The sequence below is a fragment of the Nicotiana tomentosiformis genome, chromosome 2, assembly GCF_000390325.3.
Source record: "Nicotiana tomentosiformis chromosome 2, ASM39032v3, whole genome shotgun sequence".
Classification (NCBI taxonomy): Eukaryota; Viridiplantae; Streptophyta; class Magnoliopsida; order Solanales; family Solanaceae; genus Nicotiana; species Nicotiana tomentosiformis.
The window spans coordinates 19,948,022-19,960,758 of NC_090813.1; the positions used below are offsets into that span (position 1 = coordinate 19,948,022).

Below are 12,737 nucleotides of genomic sequence, written 5' to 3' on the forward strand. Positions count from 1 at the left end.
TAAAGAAAAATTACAATTTTTTTTTTTTTTGTAATTTTTCTTTTTCTCTTTACAAATAGAAATGAAATATATTCTATAAGTATGTGAATATATTTTTTATTTTGTTGTAGTATTTTTTTTTAATTTCCTTTTTTTTTCAAATAAAACCTATTTAGAGTAAGATAAAAGTTTTAAAATATCAAGATTAAACCTAAAAGAAATATTTACACCAAAATATTATCAACTTCGGGTGCGGTCAAAAATTAGTTGTTCACAATTGGTGAAGCCATTTGATTGGTGGTCAGTCGTTGCTAATCCGAAATTCAAGATATTTTTGGAAACAAGCGCAAAACACAATGGCGTGTTTTTCAGATTCGTATCAAATGACCACTGTTATCCTTAGCCCCACGGTGGGCGCCAAATTGTTTACCCGAAAAATGGATAGAGTTGAATTTATACGTAGTTCTAAGGATATGTGGTGCAACTTAATACAAATTGTAGAGATAAATAGAAATACCCAATATGGGTCGAAAAGAATGCTAAATAGATAAGGTTGCAAAGAAGATGAAATTTAGGACTAAACAAGTGAAATCAATTTAAGAAACTTGAAAGAACAACTCCTCACTATCGAGAATATGGTATTTGGATTACAATGTAAGCATAAAACTTGCCCTCTACAGAAATGATAACCATCTCTTTTATAATAGAGGGGTCTTACTTTAAGGTATAATTAAAAATACATAATGGGAGACCCATGATAAATCCGTTTTTTCACAATTCCTGCCGAGATTCTCTCCTCTAGTGGGATTGCAACGGCTCTTGTCTATGAGCTCGATATTGACTTGAGTTTTCGGTCTTGACTCGAGCTCTCGATCTTGGCTCGAGCTCGATTCTGACTCGGACCCTTGAAATGATTCGGGGTCAATATTGGCCGGTCTCTGGATCATAAGCTTGATAACTTCACTTTGCATCACAGTTCGATTTGGATTCGGGCTCGATAATGATATCGGTCCCTCGGACTCAAAGCTTGTTTGTACCATCTTTGGAACCCGTCTCGAAGTCTCGCTTCGATCGATTATGTTTCGAACTCGATCGATCGTACGAAGGCCGAAATCTATTTCGACCGTATTCACATTCTAATTTTTGTTATTTTCTTAAATTCTTTTATAAACTTTTTTGGCTCCGCATACAATCGCTTCCAACTATTTGGATTTGAGATGACATCGATTGACTGATTTATACTAACTGATACCATAACTATATTCCAGATGTCAAATTAACTTTTAATTAAGATAAGCAAGCCATAGGAAAATAATTTACTTATTAATATTATTACTTAAAATTTATTGTTGCTAGTGTATTTCAATTCCTTTCTTTTTCGAATTAAATTGCTGGAAAATGCTATCCCAAAGAAAAAAAATTTAAAGAAATTGGACTTGTTCAAATAAGAAATCCGAATCAGAAAGGGAAAAAAATTACAAGAAAGGAAATAAAAGCACTGATTCTTTTTTAAAAATAAACGAAAAAGTGCTTAATATCCCTCTTAAACAATGAAAAGGACAAAACAAAAAACAAAAAAAGGGATTTCTTTCCTAACAAGAAATGGAGTAACACTACTCTTTATATAAACTCCTCGTTTCCCCAAACTCGGCAGATCTTTCGTACTAAAACATTACACAAAATCAGAAACTCTTCAGAGACGTATCAACTTCTGCAAAAATCATGACTAACAAAGCTGAATCCTCCGATTCGTAAGTATCCTTTTTTCAGATCTTAACAACGAAACACTTCATTGCGATTTTCAATTTTGTTTTGGTATTTATGTAAATATGTGTACAGGAAAGGGACAAAGCGGGACTATAGTACGGCGATATTGGAGAGGAAGAAGTCGCCGAATCGGCTTGTTGTTGATGAGGCAATCAACGATGACAATTCTGTTGTTGCTCTTCACCCTGATACTATGGAGAAGCTTCAGCTTTTTCGTGGTGACACTATCTTGATCAAGGTCCGATTTTTACCCTTGATTTTTGCTAAAATTAATTGAATATTTTGAGTTTAGCTTTGCAAGTTTTTAAACTTTGTTAGCTTTTGTGGGTTTAAGTCGAGTTTGATGATGTTTTAATTCTGAAATATTGATAAAGGTCTGATTTGTACCATGATTTTGTTACAATTACTTCAATTTTCTGTGTTTAGCTGTGGAAGTATTAAACTTTGTTACAGCTTTTATGGATTTTAACCTCACCCATTGTATAAGGGGTTTGATAGGTTTTTAGTTCTTTGTACTATGGTTTTCCATATCCGCGGTTAAAGTGAGAGTTTTGGACTTTGCTTGGAATTAATTGAACAATTTGTGTCTAGCTGTGCAAGTTTTTAACTTTGTAAGCTTATTGTGTCTCACTCTATAAGGTCTGATTTTTAACTGACTTTAGCTCTGCAAGTTTTGAACATTGGTAGCATTTGTAGGTGTAAGTCTCTCTGGTTATATATAAGGGGTTTGATGGGTTTTAGTTCTTTGTACTATGGTTTTTGACAATGGCGGTTATTGTTTAGTTTTTTGGTTTCTGAAATCTTGACAAGAGTGGGTTGCTCTAGTGGTAAGCACCCTCCACTTCCAACCAAGAGGTTGTGAGTTCGAGTCACCCAAAGAGCAAGGTGGGGAGTTCTTGGAGGGAAGGAGCCGAGGGTCTATCGGAAACAGCCTCTCTACCCCAGGGTAGGGGTAAGGTTTGCGTACACACTACCCTCCCCAGACCCACTAGTGGGATTATACTGGGTTGTTGTTGTTGTTGAAATCTTGATCAAGGTTCGACTTTTACCCATGGTTTTGTTTGAGTTACGTTAGTTTGCTTTTTTTTAGCTGTGAAACTTTTTAACTTCGGTAGCTTTTCTGGGTTAAATTTCACACATGATATGAGGGTTTCAGGATAATGGCGGTTAATGTGGGGAAAAAATAGGTTTTTAGATTGTCTCAAAGCCTGAATTTGGATTTCTGGTTTCTGCATGCTTTACAATTAGGTGACAATTATTAGTTTCTTTTATTAGTGGTGTTTCTTGATAGGAATTCCTGTTAAAAATTTCTGGCTTAATATCCAATGCGATTTGTGTTTAGGGTTGAGAATTTTATATTGATTAAGGAAGGTAGTAATGATACACGTGTAAGGAGTGCACGGTTACATGGGATTTTGGTGTTTTAGAGCTACTATTAGCTCTATAGGAAGATTTGGTCCCTGTGCTTGTGTTTGCTCTTAGTCAATTACATGAGGAGAAATTCAAAGTTCTAGGACTATCAGTTTAGTTTGCTTAAAGAAAGCTAAGAAGGTTGGTTCGTTCCTCTTAGAGAATCTATCTTTGCTCTGTTTTTGTGTTCATTTCGTATCCTTTGAAGAGATTGAGTGATTAATGTGACCGCATGCTGCAGGTTTTTGGTTCTTTATGCTCTTTTTTTGTGTTTTCCCCCCAAGTTCAGACGAGTAGGTTTGGTTTCCTAGTGATTGTACTTCTTTCTGCTACATGAGATGCAGGCTTGAGAATATGTTTGTTTACTTTGTAATGCCAATATATTATGGTGATCCCAGAAGAGCCTGATAATAACTTGGATGCTGGGATAGGAATCATATGATTATTATGAGGATCTTATGGTTATACACAATTTAATTTCTAAACGTTGTTTTGGTTTATAGGGTAAGAAGAGAAAAGATACAATCTGCATAGCTCTTGCTGATGACACCTGTGATGAGCCGAAGATCAGGATGAACAAGGTTGTCAGAAATAACCTAAGGGTTCGACTTGGTGATGTTGTCTCTGTGCATCAGTGTCCTGATGTCAAGTATGGCAAACGTGTACACATTCTTCCCATTGATGATACCATTGAAGGGGTCACTGGGAACCTCTTTGATGCTTACTTAAAACGTAAGTGTTCAGATGTTTTTTGATTTCTTCTTAATACTGCCTTGCTACTGCTTGGACCTGCATGAACTGCCTTGCTACTGCTTTGAATTTGGAAGTGTGATTAGTTGTATACACATAATAAAGAGGCCATACTTGCCTTATAATATACTGTAGTAAGATAAATTCTCTGTTTGCAGAGGCTCTGTGCCGTTCATCTTGCCTATGAAACCTTCTTTTCCTATTTCTAATTAGATCTGAACGTCTGAATTGAATCTGCTATACACATGTTCTTTATAATTCATATTAAGCAAACTAACAACATTAGTATCGCTCCATGTGGTGATTCATCGAAGCTTCTTTTATTTTGGAGGTGAGAACTGAGAAGCAAAACAAGATCAGACTCTTGTCATGCATTTTTATCTATTGTAATATCTTCTCAATTTTGAAATTTTTGGGGATGAGGACTTTTAAGTATACTAGCAGTTTTTATGAGTGTTCATAATCAGCACTCATGTTTCTTCTTAAAGTAATCTGTTTCTGTCCTAGTTGTGTATACAAATGCTGATATGCTATTGCTTCTTTATTTTGTTCATCTGCAGCCTATTTCCTTGAAGCATACAGACCGGTGAGGAAGGGTGATCTTTTCTTGGTAAGGGGAGGGATGAGAAGTGTAGAGTTCAAGGTTATTGAGACTGATCCTCCTGAATACTGTGTTGTAGCCCCTGATACGGAGATATTTTGTGAGGGTGAACCTGTAAGTAGGGAAGACGAGAATAGGCTAGATGAAATCGGTTATGATGATGTTGGGGGTGTGCGTAAACAAATGGCTCAAATACGGGAGCTTGTTGAGCTTCCACTAAGGCACCCACAACTCTTCAAATCTATTGGTGTCAAACCTCCTAAAGGAATTCTGTTGTATGGACCTCCTGGATCAGGAAAGACTTTAATAGCCCGAGCAGTTGCAAATGAGACTGGTGCGTTCTTCTTCTGTATTAATGGTCCAGAGATCATGTCAAAATTGGCTGGAGAAAGTGAAAGCAATCTTAGGAAGGCATTTGAGGAAGCTGAAAAGAATGCACCATCAATCATTTTTATCGACGAAATTGACTCAATAGCTCCTAAACGTGAGAAGACACATGGAGAGGTTGAGAGGAGGATTGTCTCCCAGCTTTTGACATTGATGGATGGACTCAAATCACGTGCCCATGTAATTGTTATGGGTGCCACTAATCGCCCCAACAGCATTGACCCTGCCCTAAGAAGGTTTGGTAGATTTGATAGGGAAATAGACATTGGTGTTCCAGATGAAGTGGGGCGTCTCGAGGTGCTTCGTATCCATACGAAGAACATGAAGCTTGCTGAAGAAGTAATTTCACGTCTTCAAATTTTTAGTGTTCTCAGATCTTCTCTTTTCCATGAAGGAGTTGCATGTTGTTGACTTTGAGATTTCTTTCGTTGCAGGTTGATTTAGAAAGAATTGGCAAGGACACACATGGTTATGTCGGTGCTGATTTAGCAGCTTTGTGTACCGAGGCTGCTCTTCAATGCATCAGAGAGAAGATGGACGTGATTGATTTGGAGGATGAGACCATTGATGCAGAGATACTGAACTCTATGGCTGTGACAAATGAGCACTTCCAAACTGCTCTTGGAACGAGCAATCCCTCTGCCTTGCGTGAAACTGTATGTCTAAATTTCTCTTATTATCTATTTCTGTTGCTACTAAATTTGTATTTGAATCTAACTATGTAGCTTTTGGCTGAGCAGGTTGTTGAAGTTCCCAATGTTTCCTGGGAGGATATTGGAGGCCTTGAGAATGTCAAGCGTGAGCTCCAAGAGGTACTTTTATAAACTGAACGTACTTGTGATTCATATTAGGGTCCTGATGAGATGACCATTTTAATTTTTTCAATATGTTATTCATATCAACTGTTTTATTTACGATTCAACTTGTTGAGCAGACTGTTCAATATCCAGTGGAACATCCTGAGAAATTCGAGAAGTTTGGTATGTCTCCGTCAAAGGGAGTCCTGTTCTACGGCCCACCTGGATGTGGGAAAACTTTGCTCGCGAAGGCCATTGCAAATGAATGCCAGGCCAACTTCATCAGTGTTAAGGGTCCAGAATTGCTCACCATGTGGTTTGGAGAGAGTGAAGCCAATGTTAGAGAAATATTTGACAAGGCTCGACAGTCTGCTCCATGTGTCCTATTCTTTGATGAACTGGATTCCATCGCCACACAGGTGTGTACCTCGTTTATAACCAGTAATCTATGACTATACTTGCTTCACTTTCTTCTATGTGGATCATTTGTTCTTTTTATTAATGACGAGACTAATTTTCAGAGAGGAAGTAGTGTGGGAGATGCTGGGGGAGCTGCTGATAGGGTATTGAATCAACTCCTTACTGAAATGGATGGAATGAATGCTAAGAAGACTGTATTCATTATTGGTGCAACCAACAGGCCTGACATTATTGATCCTGCACTTCTACGGCCTGGTCGTCTTGATCAATTGATTTATATTCCTCTCCCTGATGAAGACTCTCGTCACCAAATTTTCAAGGCGTGTCTAAGAAAGTCACCCCTCTCTAAGGATATCGATTTAAGAGCTCTAGCGAAGTACACACAGGGCTTCAGTGGAGCTGACATTACAGAAATCTGTCAACGTGCTTGCAAATACGCTATCAGAGAAAACATTGAGAAAGTAAGTGCCCTAGATCTTCTCATCCTTTGATACCTATTAATGTAGTCATTGATTATGGGAAACTGATAGATATGTGTTTTTGCAGGACATTGAGAGGGAGAAAAGGAGAAGCGAGAATCCTGAGGCCATGGAGGAAGACGTTGATGATGAGGTAGCCGAGATCAAGCCTGCTCATTTTGAGGAATCAATGAAGTATGCTAGGAGGAGTGTTAGTGACGCAGATATTCGCAAGTACCAGGCTTTTGCTCAGACGTTGCAGCAGTCTAGAGGTTTTGGTACTGAATTCCGATTCTCAGAGACAAGCACGGCAGGAGGGACAACTGGAACTGCTGACCCCTTCGCAACTTCAGCTGGTGGAGCAGATGAAGATGACCTGTATAGTTAGCTTGTCAGAGATTAATTTTCTTGTCTTACATTGCAACCCTGTAAAATGGACTAATTACTCGGCTCGAAATCCCTCCTTTGCTGTCAGTTTATAATTTATATTTGGATCTTCTATAGCTATCAATTATAAGATTTATTTTGTTCTATTATTCTCTATATATGGCTTTGATGGGGTAAGTTTCCTCCTTGTGGGGAGCTCTGATACCTGCTGCTGATAAATGATTAAGCCAAGGCAGGGTATGCAATGCAGTCATAGTTTTACTTCATTAGCAGCTGCTAACGTTTGCTCAATTTCCTGTGTCTATTAGAATGCTGCATTTGGGTTGGAAATTTTGTTTTGAGATCAGTGTAACCCTTTTAGTTTAACAAAAGGGTTTTTACTTGAAAGGGGGCATGCAGTCTAATGGACGTAGAGTACCATCCCAAGTCTGATGGTGGAAAATTCGAGACTTGAACTAAACACAGCCACGTATCCCAAATGATATAGTACTTCCTACACATTTCATTTATTTTTTAGTTAAATCGATGCCCAAAATAGGGTACTACTAGTGGTGTACTAATGGACTTTTGTGCCATCTTTTATAAGTAAAACACTTCCTACTTTTCTTCTTTTTCTTTGCAACTTATAGACCATGTGGGAACAAAATAAGACGTCACTATAAGAAAATGGCAAAATTGTGACGGACGGTTCTGTCACAACGCGGACGTCCCAGAACCTTTGGTCGTAATTTTTCTTTTGACGAATCAAATTCCGTTCACAAAATTTTGTGACAGAATTATGACAAAAATCGTCCGTCACAATACAGAGGCTTGCATGTAGCTTCATTACGTCAGAAAATAGAGATAGATTTGTGACAGATATATCCGTGACAAAAATTGTGACAGAATAGTTTTCGAGACAAATTTATTTATCCAATCACAACAATTGTGACAAAATTTCCGTCACAAATTGACACATTTGGCAGCTATATTAGTGACAGATTTGGGACACATTATACGTAATATTTGTGACACATTAGTTTCCATCACTATTTAAGAATTTGGTGAAAGTTTTTGACCAACTAGATCTGTCACAAATTTAATTTTGGACTTTCAGCTTTAACAAATAATTAATAATACTTATGCAAAAATTAGCTAAAAGCATAAAGACAACTAACAACAACTAACCATAACAAACATAATATGAAATATATAATAAAACATACAAAGTTAAAACATGCAAAAACATAAGTTCTACTAGCAAAAGTCTAAACATATTAAAAATTACAAAGCATCCAACAATCAAAAGCCTGACAACGTTAAAATAACACTTAGAGAGTATCCAAGTAGCTAAAGTCTAACAATGTTAAATACTTAAGCATTTGGTGAGTCCCTGTTAAAGGGAGTAGGAACACCAAATGGGTGAGATGATAATGCCATCTCGCTCATCCAAAGTATAGGCGATTTACATCGGCATTTTGAACTTCTTGTGAATCATCGGATGAGCTCGGAATATCAGCAGTCATCGCAGCTTCCATTTTATCCTACATACATTTATCACAATAACAAACTAATGAGAAGTAATATACAAAACTTTCCTATAAATAAGTTTTACAGCTCACTCACATAGCCAAATAAAGAAGCAAAGTTCATTATATGTAGTTTAAAACTTGAATCAAAGATGCAAAGAAGCAAATCTCTGAAACTCATAAAAATAATTGTCATATATCAACTTGTCATAGACTCATAGGATTACCATTTTCAATATTAGACTAAAAAAACTAGACCAAAATAGATGCTATCACAAGCTTTCAGCTGATATTCTTCTTAAGTAAAAATAAGCTTATATTCAGTGACTCGTAAGTTGATTCTTTGATACACAATAAGAAGTAGAATAAGTCACAATATGTGTTTTCATTTCTGCATCACAACAAGAAATGAAATGCTAATTAAACAAGAAATGAGATGATGTCAAGAAGCTTTTCAAATAAGTGGATTGCACCAGTAATATTCGAGAAATGCTAATTCATAAAGAATATTCCTCCTATTCCTTCTCAAATAAAATGATGAAATATTATAAAAGAAACTTACACTAATGGTCTTAGACTAGGTATCCACAAAGTTCCCATCCTTTTATTTATGGAGCTTCTTAAATATATCCCATGAATTTGCTGGACGACGTAATTCTATTGCCTGAAAAATAGAGTACAGTATTAAAATAGGAGATAAGGTCATATAATTACTCTATTAAAAGGTTAAATTCAATACCAATTTTATAGTATGCTCCACTGTAGACCTAGAACCACTGGTATGTTTGCTTGGACCAGTGCCTAGACCACCAGTCTCGCTACACCGATTTTGAGTGGCCTGGCAGCTTTCCCATACATGCTCTTTAATAAAGTAGGTCTGGTTCTAAATTTTCGTCAAACGTACAGCTTTTTAGTGTACAAGGTAGATGCCACTTTTTTCCAAGTATATTTGATTATGGCATCCTCAGCAGAACTCCAGTGGTATAATTTCTAACAAAAGATTTTGATCAGTGACATAAATACATATATATACTAAATAATTGCTTATAATATTTTTTTATAGAAAGCGATATTTACCACAAAGTCATGCCAATAGAAGTCACGAGTGGATTGGCAGACATCCTTCCATGTGTAACCAGTAGCATCTTGCCGCTCCATGAAGGTATCAGTGATGGTCTTCGAGATAAAATGACTATTAGGAACGAACCTGAACAAAATTAAAAATAAATAACTAACACATTTCACGATATTTATATTTTAAAAAGTTAACACATATATACAAAAATATTATTTCTTACTTTTCCTTCACAACTGAGATGGCCGACCGACTAGATGGGCATGAGCCGATAGTAGATCCGAGAGTACCAGGAGTACTAGGAGTACCAGGAACTGATGATGGCGAGTCACTCATACTCTTAAAAGTTTATTAATTAGCAATGGATCACAACTTTGAATAAATACAAAATAGCTCATGAAATAACTCTAAACATAATACATCTTAATAACTGAAGCAACGATGTTCCTTATAAGATAAAGTATTAGCTTTTAGATTATATCAGTTCATTTTGTGGATACAAAAGTTAAGATGTACAACTTATAACCGAAGCAACAAAGTTCCTTATAAGATTAAGTATTAGCTTTCAATTATATCAATTCATTTTGTGGATACAAAATATAAGATGTACAACAAAAATTACAAAATATAAGGACATAACTGAAAAGGTGGAAACTTCGTATAACATACAATTACTCAAAACTATCCAAAATTTTACAGAATACTAACTTAACTTACTAACCAAATTCACTAAAACAGTACTTTCCTCCTTCCTGGTTCTAATAGATAATTCAAATTAGATCCATTCAAAAACATAAACTTTTACCACTTTAAGTAACATTTAGTTTATTCACTTTCTTCATCATCCCCTTCCTCCTCCTCCTCCTCCTCCTCCATGTTAATGAGCAAACCATCCGGATCATTCAATGCATGGGGAATTTCATCTACAGAATATCAATTACATGCACTTGAATGTCATCCTCTTGAAAAGCTGAATCAATAGGTTGTTCTACTTTTTTTGAAATCTCCACAACAGATCGTGCCTTTATATTACAAACGGCTAACCATTCATCTGTTCTCCTCTTTAGAGTAGGATACGTTTCAAGATACACCTAAGTAGCTTGCACTGCCATAATAAATGGTTCATATTTATTAAAGGTCCTTCTTTTGTTAACATCAACAAGATTATATTGTGCATGTACTCGAGTACCATGTTTTGGTGTTGGATCAAACCAAGAACATTTAAATAACACGGTTCGTTTGATTGGTAATGTAGGAAACTCTAACTATAAAATCTCTGTCAACCGGCCGTAATAATCAATATCATCTGCACTATGGCTAGAGCCCTTGATGCATACACCACTATTCATGGTAGATCTCCTTGAATCACTAACAATATTGTATATCACTGTCATTTCATGTTGTACATAATAAGAGTGGAGAAATTATGTAAAGAAACTTTTTATTTTTAATTTCTATTTGGTATTCAATATTTTTTTGGGCCCCGACTAATCGGGAATTGTGCTGAAAAATCATACTTTATAGTGTAAAGTGCCCCTATCAAAAATAACTTCATACTCAAAACTCAAACTTAAGACCTTGGTTAAGGTCAAGAAGCTCATTTTCCTTTCTATATTTAACCTATTCTCTTTAAAAAGAATTAACATTGATTGCGGGATTCAAATGATAAGTAGGAGGGAAATTTCAGTAACTCAGTTAGTTAGCTATCTGAATTTTTACCTTATTGGTGAGGATTTGATTCTTCACCTTATAATTCCCTCCCCCGTTTCTCCTTTCCCTACCCCCTAAAAAATAAATAAGTAGGAGCATTATTTTTAGCTTGAGACCAGCAATTGAATTATAGAAATTTTACAATCAAATTTGTATCTTTAATATACAAAACATATTATAAATCACAATTTTAAAATAAATATTTAAAAACATTTTAAAAATTAACATAAAAGTATCTGATGCTTAACAGTAAATAGTAGCCATGCAAGTCAAGCTTCTAAAAAGTTGTAAGGATAATTGATCCAAAAGGCCAATAAAGTTGGCTCTGTTATAAATATATTATATTATGGATCTTCATTTAGTACTATGTTGTAAATAAGATTCTTGAAGAAACTTATTCATATGGGACTCCGCTGTAAATATTTTTATCTATTTAGTACTCTATTGGAAATAAGCCTCCTGAATAAGCTTATCCTTTGGGTACTCCATTATGGATAAATATTACCTCTGGTAGAAGATTATCTATATCTGGTACAGTAGCAGCTTACAAGTAGCTTGCACAGCAGCTTGCAGTAGCAGCTTACACAGCAGCTTGCAGTAGCAGCTTACACAGCAACTTGCAGTAGCAGCTTACATAGAATCTTCCTTTATTCTATAAATAGAGGAGAATTCAGTTCATTATGTACATTAGTTTGAAGTTGAATAATATATCAATCTCTCTCTATACTTGTCTTCGGTTTCTTTACTTTACAGTCTTTATTTTATAACATGTTATCAGCACGGGTCTCTAATTTCATCATCACTACCTGACTGTGAGGCAACATACTGCCCTTGTGCGTGGTCAAACCGAGTTCATTCAGAGCATTTTGAGTAAAAAGTTACATCCTTGGAGTGGTGAACAACATATTGTTTTATTAATTTCCAACTCTATGAAGAGATGAAATCCTTTTGATGTCATTTATCAAAGATAAGGCTTATTAATTTATAATTTTAATTTTGATTTCCTTCATGAGATTGAAATATTATGCTCATTATCTATGTCCATCACGTGCTAATTCTAAGCAACTAGTGATGCAGGACTTGCAGGTATATTGTGATTTGAAATACAAATCTGAAGGCTAAGAAGACAATGGATATTGAATCAACTTGCTATGTTACGTGCTCTGTATACGTATTAGCATATAACAACTATTTTTTTTTATATATATTTGTTTTCATCATGTTGTCATCTCCATAAAAGATTACAAAGTGAATAACAATGTCAGATCCATCTAAACTCCAACAGAGTTTATGAGAAATATATAATTACCAACAGTGGTAATATTTCCTAAGTCTCGTTATGACTTAACTTCATGGTTCACTTGAACTCCAATAGAGTATGGCCACCAGAAGCGGCTATGTTTCATATATCTCATTGTAACTAAATTTTATTAACCACCAGAAGTGTTATATGCCTATGACCACCAGAAGTGATAATTTAGGCTTGCT

General features: G+C 35.7%; 1 protein-coding gene and 1 long non-coding RNA gene across 2 annotated transcripts; one reads left to right on the forward strand and one right to left on the reverse strand.

Annotated features, from left to right (window-relative positions):
- Window positions 1-1,572: 1,572 nt before the first annotated feature.
- On the forward strand, window positions 1,573-7,102 carry LOC104118603 (cell division cycle protein 48 homolog). The gene is made up of 9 exons (XM_009629880.3): window positions 1,573-1,730; window positions 1,819-1,984; window positions 3,660-3,888; window positions 4,467-5,233; window positions 5,329-5,550; window positions 5,635-5,706; window positions 5,829-6,110; window positions 6,213-6,572; window positions 6,658-7,102. The coding sequence occupies exons 1-9, from the start codon at window positions 1,702-1,704 to the stop codon at window positions 6,955-6,957; spliced, it is 2,427 nt and encodes an 808-aa protein (XP_009628175.1). The 5' UTR covers window positions 1,573-1,701; the 3' UTR covers window positions 6,958-7,102.
- A 1,085-nt stretch (window positions 7,103-8,187) lies between these two features.
- On the reverse strand, window positions 8,188-9,333 carry LOC108948931 (uncharacterized). Its single transcript, XR_001973716.2, has 3 exons — window positions 9,204-9,333; window positions 9,027-9,128; window positions 8,188-8,479 (listed from the first exon to the last, which is right to left on the reverse strand). It is a non-coding gene; the product is annotated as an uncharacterized lncRNA (long non-coding RNA).
- Window positions 9,334-12,737: the final 3,404 nt, after the last annotated feature.

Bases quoted from the DNA above. Each gene is read 5' to 3' on its own strand.
- LOC104118603 (XM_009629880.3), top strand. From the start codon at position 1,702: ATGACTAACAAAGCTGAATCCTCCGATTC. The intron at 5,551-5,634 runs GTATGTCTAAAT...TTGGCTGAGCAG, and splicing joins CCTCTGCCTTGCGTGAAACT to GTTGTTGAAGTTCCCAATGT. The intron at 6,573-6,657 runs GTAAGTGCCCTA...GTGTTTTTGCAG, and splicing joins TCAGAGAAAACATTGAGAAA to GACATTGAGAGGGAGAAAAG.